This window comes from Perca fluviatilis, chromosome 5 (genome assembly GCF_010015445.1).
Source record: "Perca fluviatilis chromosome 5, GENO_Pfluv_1.0, whole genome shotgun sequence".
NCBI classification, from domain to species: domain Eukaryota; kingdom Metazoa; phylum Chordata; class Actinopteri; order Perciformes; family Percidae; genus Perca; species Perca fluviatilis.
Genome location: NC_053116.1, coordinates 24,205,275 through 24,227,348, shown reverse-complemented (window position 1 = coordinate 24,227,348; position 22,074 = coordinate 24,205,275). Strand labels below are relative to the sequence as shown.

Genomic DNA, 22,074 nt, shown 5'->3' with positions numbered 1-22,074 from the left:
CATCAATCTTTTATGGGGGTATTTTGGTGAGTGCTCATTTGCAAAACTGGATAATGGGGATATGGAAGAAAAGCTCGGAAAAGGTCTTTTCTGATAATCTCTAAGGGCTTTGGCTCTAATGCTGATATCAGGTTGTCTCCAATCAGTCTGGACTCAGTTCAAACAAAGATGTAAGACAATACTGCAGCTTCAAACGCATATGGATCGACCTAATCGGCTGACTCGATCAGTTTCAACTCAATCAGATTCAATTCAAAACAGGTAATCGAGAGGAATTAATCACATTACAAAGGGGTGCTGAGGAATGCTGTGTGCTTTTTGTCACCTGTGATGTGATTCCCTTCATAGAGGTGGTAACAGACAGTGACAGTCATAATACAGTATTGGTTCTGCTTGCTCCCTCTCAGAAATGGAATTTAGCTCCATGTGAGCAGCTCCGCACTGGGGATGACCTGAGGTTAATCTGGCCCAGAGGGGAGGATGGCGCTGCCAGACATTCTCACTAGCCCCCCCTCTCCTCCCTGTATACAAGCACCAGACTGGGTCAGTTAGCCAAGCTTGCAGCTCCACTGAGCCCCAACCTGACAAAGGCCAAAGCCTGAGGGAAAGGTGCCTGAGGGCTCTTGAACAGTGTCTTTGATAGGTCTTGACTAACTAGAGACAAGGTCAAAACCAATCAAACAGACTCTGGGAGCTGTTTCCTACTGGTAGTGCACACGACTGTAGGCTAGCTCCCCAAACCCCTCGTTTGCTTCCTTTAAAGTGCACTCGTCAGGCAGTGTAGAGTCGGCCCCTGTGACTCGCCGGGAGGTTAGTCATGGCTCCAAAGTAATTAAAGGGAGAGTTGTTACACCCTAGCCAAACGAAAGAAGTCAGTCACTTTGCGATGACTGTGCTAAATCAGTCTCCATGGAGTGCTACAGCGAGTAAACACTTCATGTGCCTTCGCAACTCATCATGTCGTAGATCTATTGGGCGCTATGCGCTATTTCACACTACATTCCTGTTGGCTGCTGTAGAGGTAGCAATTACCTTTGCGTTAGGATAACTGACTCAGTGTAGCAGTTAAGTGTATGTGAGCTTCACATTAGCTCCAAGGTGTTCCACTGGAACTTGGAATATTTTTAATCCACCAATAAACTTTAAATTGGAATTTTAATGGACAAGTTATGCTTTTCATCAGCGGCTTTTTAAGAGGTATGCATTGTTTTGGTGCAAATAATCAATGCAGTATATCATACTGTATGTTCTGTTAATAAGCACACATCTCACAATTACCAATAAAAAAAAGGGTTGGGAAGCAATGGGATACATGCTGTCATCTCTTGCCCTCCAAGTTCTGTTTATTTATTTCCTTATTGTTAACTCTACCAAAGTTCTGCTTTCTGCACTGTTTGTCTGTTTACTTGTTATTGTTTGTATATCTATGTACTGATCTGCTACATTTAGTGGGAAGTCCAGTCATGGGCAAAGGAGCAACTCACTAGTTTTAGGTGTGGATAATGCCACCATGTTACAGTTTGTAGCGCTATACCTTTTTGCTCAATCCTGCTGAGGTGGAATGTACGTATACATTTTTTTTTCCTTGATTCCCTGGTCAAACATGTATCTATTCATATAGGCCACACCCATTTAGGCTACACAGATTTCTACCATTTTGAAGAAAAAATCAAAACAGACAGGAATAAAGTTTTCTCAAAAATCAGCATTATTTATCTCATTATTTATTTGATGCATCAAAACTAATAAAAAGCATTGTGTAGCCTTGGCGGAGGTAATATGTACTCTCTGACTACTTTCTAGTTTCTCAGTTATGATGATGTTTGAGCAGACTTACTTAACGGAGGACACAGTGCCCGTGGTGATGGAGTCAGTCTTGGAAAAGCTGGACTTCAGGTAGTCGGCGGCATTGAAGCTTAAGTGTCCTGTCTGGTCTATTGTCAGCCCTGGGGCGATGCTGGCCCCAGCTGTGCTCACGGTGGGGACACCAGGAGCTCCTGGGTTTCCTGGTGCTGTAGCGAGGATATTGGGCATCAATGAGGCCTCAGGATTTCCTGGCATTAGCTTCTGAATTGTTCTGATGTCATACTTCGAAGGGCGGCCCACTTTGCAAGTCTTAAAGGCGATGGCACCGCCCATGTCAGGGTTGCCCTCACCAGGCTTGAAAAGGTGCAGAAACTTGACGTTCTCCAGGTCGTACTTGGAGGGTCGCTTTCCCTCTTTTTTAAACCTTCCTTTTTTTTTTGGTTTTTTTTTTTTTTTCTCACCTGTCTGAGTATGGTAGCGCTCTTGTCTTGGGCCAGTTTTGGGTTGAGGTCGTCTGGTTTGGGTGGGGAAGCATGCATGGGCCAAGGTAGGGTCTCCCCAGCTTTTAGCTTGCGAATGTACTCTTCGTACTTGGAGAAGCGAGCACGGCGTGAGGCCTCCTCACTGCTGAGGGATGAGGGGTCTGAGGTAGCAGCTTTGAGCTTCTCAAAGCTGATCTTCTTGGTCAGCTCATCCCTTACCTGCTGGTCATCATAACCGAACATTCCCAAAAATTCATTCATGGTGTTGGCTGCATAGTCTCGCAGGGCAGATGCTTCTCCTGCACAGAGAAAAAGTAGAGTAGTGAGCTTCTATGTAAAAGGTATAATTATTTTAACTGCTTTCAGATTTGTCCTTTTAAATGTGCTACCAGCAAAGTAAAAAAAAGATATTGAGCTTAAAACCTTAGAGTCATTGGTGCTGTCTAGCATTACTGTAATTAAGTCTTTACTTCCGATGTATAAAAGTATGATTGTTTTTTAATTTCAGTAGTGAAACTGAACCAAAATTAACCCATTGCTCAAGACGTGTTAATCAATGGCCAAATTCATGTCACTCAATCAGTCATCCAAATGGTTCTCTCTCGCTTCATATTGATTGATAGTCGCACTATTGCTAAGCTTGGTAGCTGAAGAGGATAGTCTATGTTCAACAATTTATTTTTGGTTTGGCATCAAATACATAAGTTAAGAATGAATTAATCTGGCACTAGCTTTGTGTTACAAGTGGAAAATATATTTTGTCAGCCCAATTATTAAAACAACCCTCTCTCATACTTTGGGAAACACACTGCTATGTTGTGATAATGGAAGACTGCTGACCTACTAAATTATAGTTTTCTTGTTCTGAACAATAAATTATTTGATGATGCTATCCTCATTATTGCAGAACTGTAGTAAATTTAAAAACAGGAAAAGTGATTCTGCCCTGCACGCTAGAGCAGCATCTGTACATCTCTATGTATTTATGTGTCTACAAACAAGCAGTGTGAGGCAATGCTCTTCCTGTTTTGGTTGCATTATGTCAGCCCTGCACAATTTGCAGGTGACTGTACCAAAGGACAAACTGAATAAACAAACATCTTCTGATTTTATACGCTCTTTATGTTTTGTTATGGAAATTCATTAAATAATTACTTTTGAGGTTTATATATATATATATATATATATATGGGGACCTTTAGAATTTTTTTTATACAATTTCTTAGTAAAGATGTAAAACTATCAATGCACTTGCCCAGATTTTTACATGACGACTGATGCTGAACTATTTAAAAATGACATAAATATAACTACTATCAACTAGGACATTATGGCATGTTAAGTGCAATTCATAATCCCCCATGAAGCTTGGTGGAAGGTATTTGAAAATAACACGATTATTGTGTCACCTTCAAGAGTCAAAAGAATGAATTCTTTCCTTTTTACACATTTGTGAACTGAAACACCACCTTCATTTTAAGAGTCCATTAAATTGGACAACTTCCCCAAGGACATAGGTGAAATATAGTCAATGTATAGTTTAATTGCATTATGTGGAGATTAATTCTGGCCCATTAACTTTCATCCAGGTTAGTGCAAGGGGTCAGAGAGTGGGGAAAAGGGAAAAATGACTTTTGCCTGAAAGCAGTGGAGGGACAAAGTTCTGCATAAAGAAGAGAGGAAAAGGTATGAAGAAAGAGTGTGTAAGGCAGAAACAAACAGAGGAAGAACAGTTTGCTGATCCAACTCAGTTCCATAAATTCCTGTTGTGTCAGTTTGCATGTTGGGCAGGATACGAGAAAACAGACAAGCTAGTAATGCACTTGATGATAATTTCATCTGGGTCATGTAAAAGCTTTGGCCTTCTTAACTCATCCTTGTCACAGGACCAGGGTCAAAACTATTTTTTTTGTTTTATTGCTTTTTATCCATCCCTTTCAACACAGGAGCTAGTAAGAAGTAATACCACCTACCACCCAGGTAATTAATACACAAATATTTCTGCTCTTGTCTCAGATTTCTCAGTTATTGCTAAATCAGTCTCTGTGCCCTGCTTTTCACATCTCATGTGCAGCATGTAAAATAATCCCCAAATTTCCATTCACTGCATTGGGGTAGCTCCTCTGCACGGTGGTTCAGTATGAAAGAGTATCTGGTAGATCGAAAGGGCATGAAACATTTAACAGAAATGGATCAGGTATTTGAGAGGAAATAACTTCATGTTTGCCACAGATCCTGTCATCAAATCTACCATGTTTCACATGTATTGAATACACAAAGTGAAATACTGTATACAAGTATCTACTGCAGGGTACAGTACAATTTACCTTTTCTTATACTTAAGTTATTGTGTTTCCTTGAGCTGTTCAACTGGTAATAACACATGGCATAAAAGATTACTGAATACACATTTAAACATGTACATGTAAATTGTAATTTGGCTAAACATTATTCTCATTTGATTTTGTGTTTGTGTTGATAGGCTTGGTGCCTGGTTGGATTTTACTGCTACTGTATATGTAGAGGCACCACATGGACACAGAATATCATATAGCTCTAAAGTTAGGGCAGACCCACCCACATCAGCACTGTATGAGTCAGAAAATGGAACTACACTTTACAGAGTGCGGGATGGTATGGAAAAAAGAGCAAGGTAGAATAGATGTCATTTTCAAAATGTAATTTTCAAAATGGCCAAAATGAAAGAAACAATTGTTCAGGTTGATTCTGCATTGACTGGCAATAGATTAATGCATGTTGACTTTTGCTTTGGAGTAGGTATCAGATTAAAGAAAACATCTATTATTTTCAGTCAATTGCTAATTATTGCAGAGAGATTAGCGGTTGATGTCATGGAAGCATCAACATCTAATTATTCATATTATTTTTTCTTATGGTATTATCATCACCTTCTCCAAAATTAGCAGAGTCTCTTTATTCATCAGTGGAGCCATGTGGCGTGATATCAATGAAAGGCAAATGATTGGACTAGAAAGGATTATGACTGGGACTGACAGGAGATAACCTTTCTAAAAGACCATGTAAATGAGTTTTCTACTCAAGCCCTACTGTATCTGGCTGCCTATTAATGATGTTAAGTGACACCAGGTGGGAACTATGTATGGGTGTATGGGTTAAGGTGAGAATGGCAACAGTAATGCTACCACCCACCCCAATCCAAAGGAAGAAAAAAAAACCCAACAACATTAAAAATCCTCACATCTGACATTTCGCTCTGCACTTTCTCTGGTGTCACTGGAAAATTACAAACAAGTGGTTCCTAATCTTGACACTTCAGGCAAGCAAAACCCAACACACGACACAGACCTGCCTTGTCTATATTTGAGGCAATTAGGCCACATTTTCCCTCCCAGATATGATAACAGATGGGCATTATATCTCCTTTTGGCTGACCAAACATGGCCATCAGTGTGGCATAGCTTCTCTGCTCACAGGACAGGCAGGAGAGGCAGAGGTGTCGTTGATGATAAAGGTGCATGCTAGTGGCTATATATGGACTAATCTAGAGTTTGAATACCCTCTAAAGGGTGTCAGTTTTGAATCACACGTGCACAATGTAAACCATTTGGTTAAAACATTTTTTTTTTTAATAACAAGCTATGTTTTCAGTGTAGTTCAGTCAGAGAGCATTTTACATAGTGGGATTCTTTTATATGGTAGAATCATTTCAATAGAATTTTAAAAAGCAATTTGTGTTCACGTTAGTAAATGAGTTTAAGAGTGTTTTTTTTAAATGGACAGTGGCAGCCTAATAAAGAGTGGCTTTGAATAAATGACGTGCATTTGTTTGGACTAATTTGACACACACAAAAATGTTCGGAGCGTCAAACTTCCTCGTGGTGTGGTTAGTTAATTAACAAGCAGTAAATAGAGAGGACTTTGAAACAGCTTGAAATGAACAATAACCTTTTACAGTGAACCCAGAATTGCGAATGGAAGTCATGGTCAAGTCTGTTTGATCCATCGCTATGAACATCTCTGTCATCGCTTTCATAGTTTTTATTCATTGGTTTTTCCATTGACTGGCTTATGAGGGCTCTAATGCGACATCTAAATTATCTAGGAAAAGTATTCTGGGCTTTTGCACTGATAGGAAATCCGCACGATGCCTCAATGTGAGGAGTTAAATGTTTTGAAGGTCGCAGTTTCTCTCATTGATCTTGCAATGTTTGTTAATTACATTGTCACTGATGTTGTGAGAGATAATTAAGCCACTATGTTTATATGCATAATTATGTGCACTCTGCATCAGCCTTTGAAAGACAGCGGTGAGAGAGAGAAAGAGAAAGAGAGAGAGAGAGAAAGAGAGAGAGAGAGCGGAGAAAAAAATGTTTTAATTGTGAGCTGAGCAGAAACATGGCAATATAGATGCCCTAGTTACAATCAACAAAGAGCAACTCTGAAAAAAAAAAAACATTCAAGATTTGCAACTGATGCAGTGTGCTCTCCCCGCAGTCTTCAAACACTCTGGCTTTGTTGTGAGATGTAAAGTAGTAAGGGAGTCAGTGGAGGGAAAGGTGTAGGTCTGCTACACAACAGTAATACATATTTACAGACAGGTGTTTTATGGCCATGAAATATACACAAAATGACTAATTAAAAGCCTTTTTCATTTGCATCTGAAATGAAACCTGCTTCATTTTCTGAGAAGCCCCTGCCCCCAATTCTGTGTGGCCAGATCTGCTGCTGTAAAAATGCAGACAAAAAGAGCATGTGTACATGACTCTGAGGTACATACCTAAACCTAGATGAAAGACCAACAAACTGTTAAAGTGAGGTGAGCAAGCACAAAACAAAACTTGTTTTTGTACCGCAACAACCGGTCTCACCTGCAAATTGCATTTGTTTTTCTCAGTGTGTCTGTGAAACAGGCTTTATCTATTCATATAACCACGCTATGTTTTTTCTCCTTTTTACAGCTCTGTGTTTTAACTCCTACTATACAAAGGCCAATCTCTCCTATAGTGTGTATGCATCTAGCTTCAAGGACCACAAAGTGTATAACTGTAAAGGGTTCTTTCTTAAAAGATTGTTTGTGCTGTTAGCACATTCTCTTGCTACTTCAGAATGACTGCCCCTGCCTGCTTTATCTATTTGATAACCAATGAATTATACCATGGGAACATTGTGTCACAATTAAACAGGTTATTATGAGTCATTTACGAGAGCACATTGTATGAAGCAACTTATTAAAAAATGTCCATGTCTAACAATAAATATGTGGAGCCACAACATGGAGCCACTGTTGTTTGTGAGAAGATAACAACATACTGAAGTGTGATACGGCACTGCAATATAACTTCACTATTTCTGACTTTATCTGACAATTTATCTCTTGGATTTGAAAACTATGAAAAAAACCTGAGCCCCTCCACAGCAGACTACAACTCCATGTAATAGAGGAGTTTGAAGCAGTGGCTAAGTTTAGTGAGCTTAGGGAAAATCAAAGACTCAATATGTAATCCTGGGTGTAATATGAAGCTTAGCCTGGTCCTGCCATGCGCTCTTGACCCACAGCTGCTGGGAGAGTGCCTTACGGCCTTACGTTGTAAGCCTTCTCCATTTATGAATTTCTTCATGCAGTTAACCATACACTGACAAGTTCCTGCCCCCCCCCGTTCCCCCTACCAGTTGAATCTGTCTTTAGGGTAATAATGTTACTGGCTATTCATAATGTAACTTTAGAGGGTCTCTTTCCAATAATGGGCACACTTAAGCTTATGTGGATATGGCAATGCCACCCACTTTCTATCTAAGCATTTGCCCCTTAATACTATGGAGTGGAATGAAGGGCAAATGTAGTGTTGGTTTAAGATGTACAAAACGGGTCAAGTATAAATCAAAGTATGGCGGAGACATCAGAAGAAAAAAAGATTGGAGGACGTAAGAGTCAAAATGTACCTGTAGAGGAGAAAGGTGCTTGGCGACTTTGGGCCTCGCTTGGTGGGAAGTAGGTGTTGTCTTTTGAAGGCCTGACTTCAGCTTCTTTGTCGTCATGGTAACTGTCCTCCTGAGAGCCTGCCACTGGCTCGCCCTCCTCTGCGTTGTCTTCGTCATCGCTGCAGCCTGTGGGCTGTACCATGTACACGCCCTCAGGAGGGTCATCTTCGCCATTGCTGACTTTGAGTTCATGCTCCTGTTCATCATCGGGAGCTGGCGGTTCATCGCCGTACTCGCCGTTGACCCACTTCTCAATGGCCTCGCGTCTCTTCTGGTCCTCCTCTAGGCTCTGACTGAGGTTAAGGCTCTCTGGGAAGTTGGTCTCAGTGTCATCGTAGTTAGAACTGCCACGCTCACTGTTTTCTGCTACACTCTGGTCTCCCTCTGCATTCTGGGAGCTACTGTCGAACACCACCTGGCGGCTCAGCTTGGCACAGATAGCATTGAGTTTTAAGCCACCTTTCCTTTTGGCGGCCATCTTGGGTTTTCCTGAGGTCGTTTCAGTGCATAAACTCCTTTCAGCTAATGGAAACAAGAATCAAACAAAAAATAATATGAGTTTAAGTTGTTCAGTATCACAATGATCTGTGTTACAGTTTAAGAAACTTGTACTCAATAAGCAGTGTTTTAAAAATGCTTTTAGCATCACCAGAAACTAAGTTTGAACCAGCTCTTCCATGTCAGTTAGTTGTACTGATTTTAAATATCACAATGGAAAAACACTGACCAACAGTGACTGCTGCTATTAATAACATCCAAAAGCACTTAACAATAACAGCGCAAGACTGGAAGGACACACAGAGATACTGTACATATCTTTCTAAGTCACACCTCTTTGGTCAGCTCAGAGATTAAAGCAGTGGTGGAAAAAAGGAGAAAAAAAGCACAGGCAGCTGAAACCAAAGGCTGATAGGTATCAGACCCCCTACGGTACTACAAGCAGCAAATACACGGCTACATAATCCTTCACATGACAGCGCTATAGAGACACTGTGAAATGTTATCTTCACTCTCACCTCAAGAGGCTGTGGCCCCGCCACTGAGTGGGGGGCTGCACAGCATTAAAGCTGTCAGGATGTAGAGTCAAAATGCTGAGCACTTTTGGTCTTTTTGGAGCAGTGTTGTCATGTTGGCTATTCAGTGGGATTAGACCCAATAAGTGCGTAGGCTGCTGGTTTGGTTGGCTTTATTAAAAGAAATATAATGTGCTATGTAGTTCTTTCTGCCATCTGCTGCTTTTTTTTTACTGTTGATCTAGCCAAGAGAGTAACATAGATACATTGGACATGTCGTAGTTACCATGTTTTACATATCTTTACTTAACATGACATACTGCACAGTCTCAACATCTTTTCCCCCAGTGCAGCCTCTCTGAACAATAGAGCATGATAGAGTGTGCTTTGGGGCAGGAATGGGTGGCATTATTTCAACCCAAGTGGGGCTATCTTTATAACATGTCCTCTGATGAGGCAGGAACAGCTGCCTGTGGCATTCCATATCCAGAGCTGCCTTTTTAGGGCAGAAACTGCACTCTAGTACCTTTCACTTTATTTCCAGAGCCACCAAAGTTCACCTTCCAACAGCATTTTCCAGACGCAAAAATCAAGGCCAGATCTTTATCAAGTTGTAAATAACTTTTAAAAAGCGAGGAGTTGACTGTGAGTAAAACCCTATTTATGGTATCAAAAAAAGCAGTTAAACCACCAGGGATCAGACAAGCATTTTAACTTGTATTCTGTTATTGTTTGGTAGTATGTTAAGCTTTGTCAGTTGAGGCTCTGTGAAAACAGCTAAACAGCACACCACAGCAGAGATATTTCTCTTTGTGTAAAGTTGTATTGTACATCAGCCACACTGTGGTTAAGAAAATACACTATACTGAGCTAGGGACACACTATTTCAGCAGACAAAAATGTGTGATATGAGAGGTAACAAAGTTCTATCTTAAAGACTCAATTCACTTTCTATAACAATGAGTACGAGGCTCTTCATTTTCCCTCAGCCATAAAGCCAAGCACAATCATGTGCGAGCCATTGCCAGCATTATGTAAATCACATCGGTGCAACATAAAATCCTGTTTTCATTTTCTTTTGCAAAGCTGTAGAATCATTAGAGGATATACAATTTGAAGGAGTTTACAGATTACCCCGTCGCCAGACAATGCACCCCGTGCTCCCCACACATGCTTTCTCAGTTACTGTATTTACATTGTGGGCTTCCTCTCTGAAACAATGGCTTCAGGAATTATGTAGTTTTGAGGGGGCCATATATCAGCGGCACATTACTGTACAATTTAGTGTTAGACAATTGCAGGCGCGGGTGAAAGGGTCACCTTTGAGAAGACAGCAATTTTGAAAAGAAAGAAAAAAGAAATCAGCTGGAAAAACTATTAGGAAGTGGAAGACATAAATTTTCAAGTTTTCTTTTTTAGAAATATTCTCCAAAGGAAGATTGAGGTCATTTGGGTGTTGCAGTGGAGGTCATTATTTTCTGTTTACTGTGTTCAGTATTTCATGCTTTAACTACCGATTTCCTTTGCATCGCAATCTCAAGCTCCTTGTAGGAAATGACCCCGACACAGTTGTTTCTTTCCATTAGCGAGTATTTATGTATTATTTTCTGTTAACAATACAGAGCGTGCTACTGGTTGAGTATCTAAGCAGGCCTCTAACTGAATTATCAGACAGCTTACGCACATATTCAGTGTTTTCTTTTTAAAGGTAGGACGTGATTTGAAACAAATTTAATATTGCGAGCTTCCCATGAGTAGGAACATGCTATGGTTCGATGGTTTATGGAAACTGTCTAAACTATTATTTATGCTGAGGGTTTCTGTTCACAGCAGCTTTTTGCCATTGCTCACAATAGGGATTGCTATGGTAACACCAAGCTGTTTACCTCAAGTCGTTTGTGTGCATAATAGCGTACAATGAGATAAAATCTGTGGGGACCTACATGAAAGAACAACGTTTCCCTCTGGGACCAACTCCCCCACCTCCCTGAGAGTCCAGTAAGCATTCTGCCTTATTAATGAATATCAGACAGGAAAAACAACTCTGTCACATGCATTGGACATTATTTACAGTCTGTTTTAGCCTGGTGTGCTAATTGTCAAGGAGGAGACACCTCAGTAAGCACTGGGAGTTGGAAAAAACAGGCAGGTTTGAATTTGAACACAACAGCTGAAACTAATTTTTCCAACTGCTTACGTTAACTCTGACACTATTTTTACTGGAAACAGTGCAGGGCCACAAAGGAGCGCCATATACTGCCTGTATAAGGCCAAAACCTGATGAAAAAGCCAAGAAACTATTTTGAATACATTTGGACTAGGTCAGGGTCTTTTTCATCTTCAGTCAAAAATAAGCGCATCAAAGTTCTTTCAAGCCCTGTTTCTTCTCAGCGCTGGATGACAAAGCTTGTGTTCAAGTCTAGTCCGCCGCACTGACAAACTTAGTCTTCCACGGCTCTAAGCCCCACAGGTCTTGTTGGTTTTTGATGCAGAGTCTCTGTTTGTGTGCCAGAATGATATCATGCCCAATCAAGTGGTGTTTCAAATCCTAATAACGCTGTTGGAAGTGCATTATTTGTGTGAACGTGCACAGACTGTAATCAACGCAACTAAGGATAAAGGATGTGGGAGTTTGGAATGGTTGAGACTGGCAGGGTCATGGCTTTTTTTTTTTTGTTATACAAAACGAGGTAGCTTATGTCCAAAACGCTGTTTAATCATCCTATGGAAGATGTATAGTCACATAAACAACATGTAGAAAATGGAACTTGGCTTTATTGTTCATTCAAAGCGCAGTGCTGCACCATAAACCGACTCCCTGCAGCGCTGTCAGTCTGTATGGAGCGAGCACACAGGAGGGTTTGTATATAAGAGACGTAGATATTACCTGTTTAAACTGAAGCTTATCTCTTCACCTAATCAAACACAGGTACAGGGCTTGTTGCAGATTCCTGCTGAGTTCCAACATGACTGACACAGAGACAAACCCCCCGCAATATCAGGAGTTAATTAATACAAACAGGGTCTGGGAGATGTCTGTTCAGCTCAGGATTATTTTACAATATGCAACCGAGAGTTGCTGTAGCTCTTTAAAAAAGCCCAGTTATAACTTTATGAACCTTTGGCAGGTTAATCGACAAGGCTGCAGTTCCCTGTGTGTAGCTCAGTGAACCTTTTGTGTCTGTGGCTCTCAAGGGAGATGTACGTGTGTGACAGCGTGTGTGCATGAGTGTTTCAGGGAAATCACTGAGTCACACAGGCAAATATACGCAGACACACTTGTAATTACCATGATTTTATTTTTGTAAATTTACGGCTTGCAGGAAGAGAATGTTTTCCTCTTCTTTCTCTGTCCCCCAGCATGGTAGAGAGGCTGCGGCAGCCACAAGGAAGTCAAGCGGAAAGCCACTGATGGACAACTACGCCACGACACCCAGACCCCAGCATCTGGCCCCTCTCTCATTTTTATTACACAAGAATAACAATAAGCAGGTCGTCGACCCCGCCGTGAGATTTTGCCACAGTTTTCCAACACTCGGTGCAGCCGATGCTGAGAAATTTCCATTTTTCCGCATGCATATTTAATTGAGTTTTGTCCCAGTGGTGCGGAAATGATTTGTTTTTTGCTCTCTGTTCACTTGACTCCTCTTCGGAGTCGCTAACCCTGATTAAGACGTTCCCGTTAATTTCCCAGCGCACACCTTTTTTTTGTGCATTAATGGTTCTGATCGTCTAATTAAAACTTCTCAGCTCGGCTGCTGATCACCGCTCGTTGTGCCTCTGACCTGAAGTTTTAATTGCCGCATCAGAAGCGATAATAATAATTTTGAGGTTCTGATGATTAAAAACAATGCCATTGCCAACTAGTTGATAGATGGGGGTTTAGGGGTGGGTACATGGGGATTTAGAAAGAGGGGTGTAAAGGTGGTTATACACATCCAAGGAGCAGGAAGTAGGGGGGGGAAACTACTGTAGGTGATCACAGTTGGAAACGGGGTGGCAGAGCATATGCAACTCTCCAAGCCCTCCTTTCTCTCAGAGTCTTCCTAAAGAAACAGGTTTGGCTGGGACTGGGACTTAGCTTTCCCCACCTCAAATCTAAATCTGCCACTGACTGATCCACTTTGGAGCTCTACTCACTTGGCAGGTTTGCCAGGTTGAGTAGGAGAAAGAAAAAGAGATAGAGAGAGCATGCGAGAAAGAGCGATAAAGGCACATAAAAGATGACGACAGTCCAATACCCTGAGCTTATTTTCATAAAAAGATAATAGCACAGTAGGCGCAGTACAATAGGCGCATTGTTCATAAAGTGACTGAATGAAAAAAAAGGAACCTACGGTGACTGTTGTCTCGGCCATAAAACATGATACTGATGAGATGTAAATGATACGTAGATTACTGTCAAAACAGGAGAAGTGAGATGCTTTTGATCTTCTTTTAAACAGTACTTTCACACTGTACTCCACAGATCACACAAACTGTAGAAATGATTCAGGCATGAAGAGAGAGACAGTGCAGCAAGGAAACCACCAGCACCAATCTATCACATTTTGATCTTTTTTTCTGAAGGATTGTTTAGGTCTAAGTACAGAATCAATGTTTTTCTGCAAAACATATTGTACATGAATGCAGGCACATGCATACAGTATACAGACACATGGACGTACAGTCAGGATGTAGCGGTCTTCTCTCCCCTGCCCCCTACCCTCCCCCTGTTCCTCTCTCTCACAAATGTATTTTATTATTCATCAGTTGGTTGCACATCTGCCTGATTGTTGTTGTGTTTTTCTATCAATAAAGCACGTATTGCTTTTAGTCTAGAATGTGACCTTGCACATTATGTTCTGTCTTTCTGGGGGTGCCGACCTTGAAGGACCCGTTTGGACTATTTCACTTCAGCTCGGTCCACGGGCTGTTATCAAACACAAGCCCTTCAGCCAAATGCCACTCTCCCGTCACACCGCCGCAAAACACAAAGAAGACACTGCAGGATAAAGGCAGACACAAACGGCCCCAGTAAAACACACAGACTGACTGCATAGGACAATGGCTGAAGAAAACAATGTATATTTTTTAAGTGGCGACGGAAGAGGAAAGACGTTGAACTTAAGGGCGGTCAGGCAGGAAGTTGAAATCTAAGGACAAATACGCCCTGCGGCTTCATCACAAACAATTATGGTGTTTTCCAGAACAGAGGACAAGCAACTTAAAATGGTCTAAGGGAGAGAAAAAAAACAATCTGACATGAGTGACATGAACCATTCTGACAGCCTCGTACCAAAACAGCCAACTTTCATTGAGTTTGCTGCTTAGGGTAATTCATGGGACACACGGCTAACTTGTTAAAATTGTACATCAAGTCTGGACTCACAGCTGGCACCAGATGACAATTTAATTTCTTAGTGTTTGTATTGCAGGAGGCAAAAACTGCTTTAAAAATACACAATGGCACACAGTCCCATGCTTCCACAGACTGAAACAAGGGAAATTTATTCCTGCAGCTTTGTTTTGAAGCTCAGCTCCCATGTTCAGTTTCAAGACACCGGGAGTGCAATTTGATAAGCCAACCGCCATGGTAAATGAGCAGACGACCCCTGTGTCCCTCCCTCATGGTTGCTGTGCTTGGTGCGGCTGCAAGGCAGTGTGGGTAGTACAGTGGAGAAGGGGCTCAGCGGTGCACCTCTCAAGGGCCCTTGAGCTAATATCTGTACAGATTAACTGCTTCAGTTGTATTTTGGTCACGGGGATCTCTCTTTGCCTTTGTGGCTTGTTGGGAGGGAGAAGGGGAGATGTGTGTGAGTGTGTACTGTGCTCATATGAGTGTTACTTACACACTTTCTTCTGTAGCGAAGTGAACGGCCTGCTCGCCTAAGAGGTCAGGAGCCGCCAGACTGGTGTATGTCACTCCATGTCATTATCTTTGGGGCCATATTTAATTTACCAGAATCTGGAGCTATACTGCTGAGTAAGTCATCCCCGTCCTCTTACCATTACCTACCCCCTCTATCTCTCCACAGGACAGACACACACACACACACACACACACACACACACACACACACACACACACACACACACACACACACACACACACACACACACACACACACACAGAGTGTCAATCCTCCAGGGTAAACTCAGCACACGCCGCTCCATTAGTTATCAATTAAGTCTGGAAATCTCCACCTGGCTTACACACACAGATGAAGCCGGCACACATACGTAGCGCCCCTCTCAACAGGAAGTTGAGGAGAGCGTGCCTTATTTGACTACAAGTGTGGATGAGAGAGTGTGGTTGTGTGTCCGTGTGGGTGGCACTTTTGTCCATGAGGTTAACCTTGATATGAGGCCCTGTCAGGCCAGATAATGTCAATCAATGACAAGCCCTCACAGATAACCCCTAATGTGAAGCCTAAAAAGCAAAGCTGTTTAGATCTTTAGACATGCCCCCTTTCACCAGCATATGAAGTGCATTACAAGGAAATGAGCTGTGGCATTTCTTTAATAAGACTCTTAAGACATTTTGACAGCATATAAGGCACATTGCCGTTAAAAAAATTAAATAAAGCCCCCGCTGACAAAGCCTCCTCCTCACACAAGGCAGTGTTATGATGGGCAGATCCAAGTCCCTGTTAAGTGGAGGAGAGGAAAAGACGTGTAGGGAGGAGGGAAAAGGAAAAAGAAGGGTGGACCTTTCTCTTCTTTTTTCTCAAGCTCCTGGGGACTTCTTAATTGATTTCCAAGGTTACGTTTCAAATTTGTTTTTCAGATACGGGGGCCTTGTGAATGAGAGTGCGAGTCAATGTTTTTCAAGCAATTTCCCTAAATTCTGCCTGGTTTGGAACGTTTGCATCAGATCTCATTGACCTCCTTCCCCCTCCCACCTCCTCTCTCTCTCTCTCTCTCTCCTCCCTTAGCTTTTTCCTCTCCTCTCTCTCCTTGAAGAGAAAGAAGGAGGTGACATTAACCCAAAAAAGCATGTGTTTCCCAGACAGGATGCCTGCGCTGACAACATCGATCCCTGGCTCCCATTAAAACATTTGCTCTGCCTGACAGACTTTTCCTCTTTTGGACTTTATATGTGGTCGAATGAATCACATGTTAAAATGTCATCCTGAGCAGGTTCTCTACCTGTCCAAGAAAAATGAACCATGGCTCGCTCAAAATCTGAGGCTTTTTCAAACACTTACTTTTGTATCATATTATACACTTTCAATGTTCAATGTATTCTTCTTATGTAGCACAATTAAAGTTTGATCAAAATAAATTCCTTGTAGTACTAAGAGAGGAAGTGATGAGAATGAGTCTTCCTGCTCATGGGATTTGCATTTTTTAGACCCTGTGGCTGTGACTCGGTTGCCAGAACTTTAGTTTGTTAGCTTTTACTTTTCTGATAAGCAGGATGGAAGTGACTTTAGGGCTGATATATGATATATTAAAGTGTATGTGTGTCCACGTGTGGTTGGGGGAGTGTGGGTATGTGCACAATACTCTGTAAACACATATGTTAAGTGGCTGTAACCAATATTAAGTGTGTGTGTGTGTGTGTGTGCATGTGTGTGTGTGTGCATGTGTGTGTGTGTGTGTGCATGTGTGTGGGGCTGTAGACAGCAGGGCATTGTGCACTGTGCTCTCCTTCTGCTCTTCTCTGTCTAGTGGCTGCAGGTCACGTCATTTGCTTTAAGACACACACTGTTGAATACGCACACTGACATTTCTATACACTCAGGAAAAACTGATCCACATTGAGAATAAACACACCACTGCATCAGTGATAACTGAAAAGTTCAATGTGAACTGGAAGGCGGAACTAAACGTGGCAGTTTTCACCTAAAACAGGAACATTCTTGTTTCTGGGAGTTCAGTAGAGAGAGGAATGTGCCATGACTGAATTTGAAGGTGTGATAAAACAACACTCACAATAAGGGAGAGAAAAAAAGTAAAATGACTGTGAAAAGATGAAACGAGCAAAGCTGCTTTACAAGAAAAAAAAGAGGGCTGTCTATTTTGGGTCTCAGTATACAAAAGGAAGTGCTGCTAAGTTGACTCAAACAAATAAATTTGCTTTTGATAAAAACCACAGCAACTACTTTTGCATTCTACACCAAACCCACTTTGTTTCCTGCATCTTTATCTTCATGACTTGCCACATTTGTGAGAAGCGTCTCACTAAATTGTCAAGCACAAACAACTGAAGGTTTTTCAAATGGTGCAGTGTTGACGGCTTAAAATGTAATTTTATTTGAAAATTGACAGGTTAAAGGAAAGTCTCAGAAGTGAACATGGAGCGCTTGCCTATTTGCACTATATCCAGCTGCCCGTTTTACATTTCTCAACATTAATATTCCTCTTATTATTATTTTAAAGTGAAAACGGATACTCTGTTGAAGTGCAAATCTGATGAATTACGGGAGCAGATTGCTGCTATTAATTATTAAAACCTATTTTATAAATATTCAGGTCTGTCATGCATCTAATAATGAACGCTTTAGAGGAGGTTACTTCCCGTGCGCATCCTAATGTGTCAGAAATATCACTTTTAATCACGCTTGTGTCAGCGAGTGCTGGGTTTGAACCTCACGAAAAAATCTACCAAATCAAGGAAACTCGGCTGGCCTACTACTGTGCTCATCACAGCTTGTCCTTTCCTACCGTTTCACATGATCCAAGTTCTTCTCCTGCCCCGTCTAAAGAGGTGGTGAACACCTCACAGCATTCTTACTCCGGTAATTTGAATGGAGAATAATGCATCGGCAGCACTCTACCCTTCTGGACACACCTAGTCCCAGCGCTACTGCTGCCATATGCTGTGTTGATACATATTCATAACACTTTCTCGTGTGTTGAGTGTTGGTGTGCAATGAGGCTTAAATGAGTGTCTCACAACTTCAAATGGGAAGAGGAAAAAAGAAAAGAAAAAAGCCAGGCACAAAGAAAGTTGGACTGCTCTTCCCCCTGTTTCCGCTCTCCTCTTTTCTTCCTTCCTTTTCTGCAAAGAAGACAAGTTTGGGGGCTGATAGGTGATCCAATGGCTTCTGAAGAGGCTGCTGAGTTTGAGGATTGTCTTCAAGAAGCTGTGAGAGGCGGCACCTGTCAACATGGTTGGATAAACTGTGCTGTCAGGTGGGCCGTTCTTACTGGTAGGCCGAAAGTCATTGGCACTGCAGCACAACTTTCATACAACCCAGCAATATATGCATATGCTGCATAGAGCATACAGTACACACAACTAGATAGAGACACACACACACACACACACACACACACTGTGAAGCACTCTAAGATTAACACTGTCAGAGCTACAATGATACCCCTTCATTATCTGCACACGGGGCCTCCTTCGTGCACTCGTTTGCCTCACTGTCCTCTCTACTGCTACTCTATGGAGGTAGTAATTACTAAAGCTAACATTTCTTGCTCTCCGTGCCTCCAACTACTCTTCACTTCCCCATTATTTATTTCTCTTTTTGCAGTGCTTTCAATTGACTTGCCAGCCTTTTACCAACTGGTGAGACAGCTGAAGGTATGCCAGAGTAGATGGCAGCACCAGTGTGACTCACTGTGTATGTTTGAGCGCTGTATTATAAGATTAGTTTGTGCCCAGCTGATGTGCAATGAAGGCACAGTGTGGTACCCTAGATTCAGATCATTCCTCTGGGTCAAACACTCATTGTGGTAAAACAACAGAGAAATGCTTGATGTACCACTACAGTATCTGTTGTACTATACATTGTTGGTTTAACAGGCTGGGATCAGAGAGATGCTCCCTCTTGGATGGCATTTTTCATTACCAACAATGCTCTTACTCTTTGGCTTTCTTCTTCCTCTCCCACTGGAACTGTGGCTTTATCAAAGGTGATAGCTTGCTCAGGCGCATTTTCTCAAACGTCTTCTTCAGCTAGCCATTTCCCAAGCCGCTCTGGGGTAAACGTCACTCATAAAAAACGGGGAAGATTTGATGGTGAGATCAAAAAGAAAGCAAGGAAAAGAGGAAAAAAAAAAAAAAAAAAAAAAAAACCAAAAAAAAAAAAAAAAAAAAAGAGGAGGAAAAGGGGAAAAAAAAAAAGCCCCCCCCCCCCCTTCCCCCGCGGGGGGGTATATATCTCAACGGGGGCCTGTGTTTTCAGACGCAAATACAACAAAACGTCGGGTGCTGCCATGAGACATCAAAATGGGCGATTTTGACTTCAGAGGGTCTTCAGATGCTTGAGGAGCTGAGAGAACAGAAGGTACCAGCAGGCTGTTAACAACCGATGCGGGAACCACGCCAGAAAGACTCTCTCCTCCTAAAATGCCAATCGGCACCAGATCAGCAAAGGATTCCACCATACTGTAATATCCCACCTGAGCACTTTCATCTGCTGAATGTAAAATGGCTTGAAAGTTTATCAGCTGCTATTTATTGTACCAGTGGGATAACATGCTAAATGGTAAAGAAATTCCACAGGAAGGTGCCACAAAGGCTGAAAGACAAAAAAAAACGAACCACACACAAGGATTGTTCTAAGGAGCCAGAGGGCTTCAACAGGTGCCTTGAAATCAGGAATTGTATGTCCTTTGCCTTACAGAAAGATTTTCATCAGCAAATCAAAGACTTGCTTCGTTCTTTGGAACCTGAGTTGTGTTGTGACACGCCGAGAGGTACGTCCGCATTTTCTCTAGTGTTGTTTTCGTTCATTCTTGAAGCATTAGGCTCACTCTAAATAGCCTCAAGGAGATTAGGCTTGCTCATATTCAAATGCACATTTCTTCTAAAACCCACTCTACGAGTGGGCCAAGGAGATCAGCACAGGAACCTGGTGAGACGGTAGTCAGAGAAGATTCTGTCATGCATAAATCAGCTGAGAGAAGGAAAAGAGACGAGTGAGAGAGACTGAGGTAAAAGACAAACAAGTGTTGGCTCTGCTATATGAGTTTAGTTAGCTAGAGAGTTAGTGCATGAGTTATGGCTAGCAAAGGGCTGAGGGACGCTGTATTTATGAGGGGACTGAGTGAGTGTTAAATCCCTGGTAAGAAATAAAGTCGTCCCTGAGCGAACAGGGGAAACATTTCACTCAGTCTAAGAGGTGCCTTGAAAAAAAATGAAAGCCATCCCTCTTCCAGGGGAAGCACTATTCCGTATTCCCTAAAATTGCTTTATTCCTTAAAAATGCTATAGATCACATCCAAGTGGATTGAATCTCATATTTGAATAGAGAGGAGGATTCTCTGTGTGCATAGTATCAAGGGAGTTCACAAGCCAAGGAAAGAATCTGATTCTTCTAAAATTGCATGCAGATTTTCTGAGGGATCTTTGGCTAAGGGGGGTTGCCAAAACACACAGTGCACTTGTTGCAGTGCAAGGGTTCATCCAAGAAAAGTTTATCACTGTGGTTTACTCAGGAAAAAGTAGTTTTCTTTTATCAATAAGTTGAATTCATCTATCTAAATATCTATCCATCTATCAATTTAAATGCAGGTACATTTTCGTTAAATTTGTTCCTTCAAAAAACAATGTTGCATGAGGTCAAACTTAAAAGGCCAGAAACAAAGGAAGGCACATGGCCAATGGAAAAGGAAAAGCTTCACAGTGCACTTTGTGCACATCCAACTCCGACCCATCTCTAAACTCAGCAGTGGTAATAACAATTATAACTTAAAAAGGCTATATTTTTGCATTAACTTAAAAGGCTATATCTTTTTCGTCCCCTCCAGCCTGCGCGGCCTCACTTACTCTAAGTATCTTCATAAATCACCAGTTACTGTTAACATGTACTCCACAATTCAGTCATCAATCTCCTACCAGGTCAGAGTGAAAACAGAGGGGGAAATGTCTGCTTAGTAAAATGTCTCTCTTGTGAATGCTGCTACCACCACCCACTACTCAAACACACACACACACACACACACACACACACACACACACACACCAGTTAAATAACAAATACACGCGCCCGGCACACAGCAACCAGAGCAGTCTTATGGGACACAGGAGCAGTTGCCAGATCGCCACGGTAACGCAAGCCAAATTCAATTCTGACTTCACCTTTCACTCAGGAAGCTGGTTCCATTTGTTATAAAAACAAATAAACAGCAAGCGTGAAGTTAGAGCTGGCCAACTTCTCCCTTGTCTCTCTTTTCTTTTTCTTTTTTTCCTGTGGGCCTCGACAAGAAATATCAGACCCACTGTGGCAGTAGGCTGTTTGAGAGACACACACCAAAAGGGCCGCATGTAAATCTGCGTTTATGTTCACAGACACAGTATTTATTTAGCCAAAAGGAGAAAATCTAATTGTACACGAGGAGGATTATTCCTCTCAGAACCGTGTCTCCACGAGAGAGAAAAGGACTCTTTAGCCTTTCTTCAACAGACACTGTTTACATCAGTAGAGTGGAAAATCCCTCCGATGACAAACCTCTCCATCACAACATCTGTATCTAAACAGCCGAATCAATCTCGACCAACACCGCAAATTACCTCACGTCATTTTCGAAAACATCTGCACTTGACATTAGAGCGAAGGGATTTTAGGTGCTTTTTTTTTCATAATTTATTGTTTTAGTCTGCGAAACGGTGTATTTAGATTGTATATTTTTTCCATTTAAAGTCAAATAAAGTATTTGTGTAGCCGTTGATCACTTTAACAGCCTGAAATTGCTCTATAATAAATTAAAAGTATTTGCTATAAAGTAAAGTAATGCATAATTAGTAGTGGATGAAGAATTAAGATCCCTTACCTAAGTGATTAAAAAATACCCAATTACAAGTTAAAGTCCTGCATTCAAAATAAAAAAAAAAAGCTGTACTTTAAAAGTACTGAAGTAAAAAAAGT

General features: G+C 41.6%; 1 protein-coding gene across 1 annotated transcript in view; it reads right to left on the bottom strand.

The window, feature by feature from the left end:
* Positions 1-22,074, bottom strand: part of casz1 (castor zinc finger 1) — a 49,413-nt gene that overhangs the window by 26,439 nt on the left and 900 nt on the right. The window contains 3 exon segments of the mRNA XM_039799625.1: positions 1,838-2,216; positions 2,219-2,587; positions 8,211-8,771. Coding sequence (XP_039655559.1) covers positions 1,838-2,216; positions 2,219-2,587; positions 8,211-8,771 — 1,309 coding nt within the window.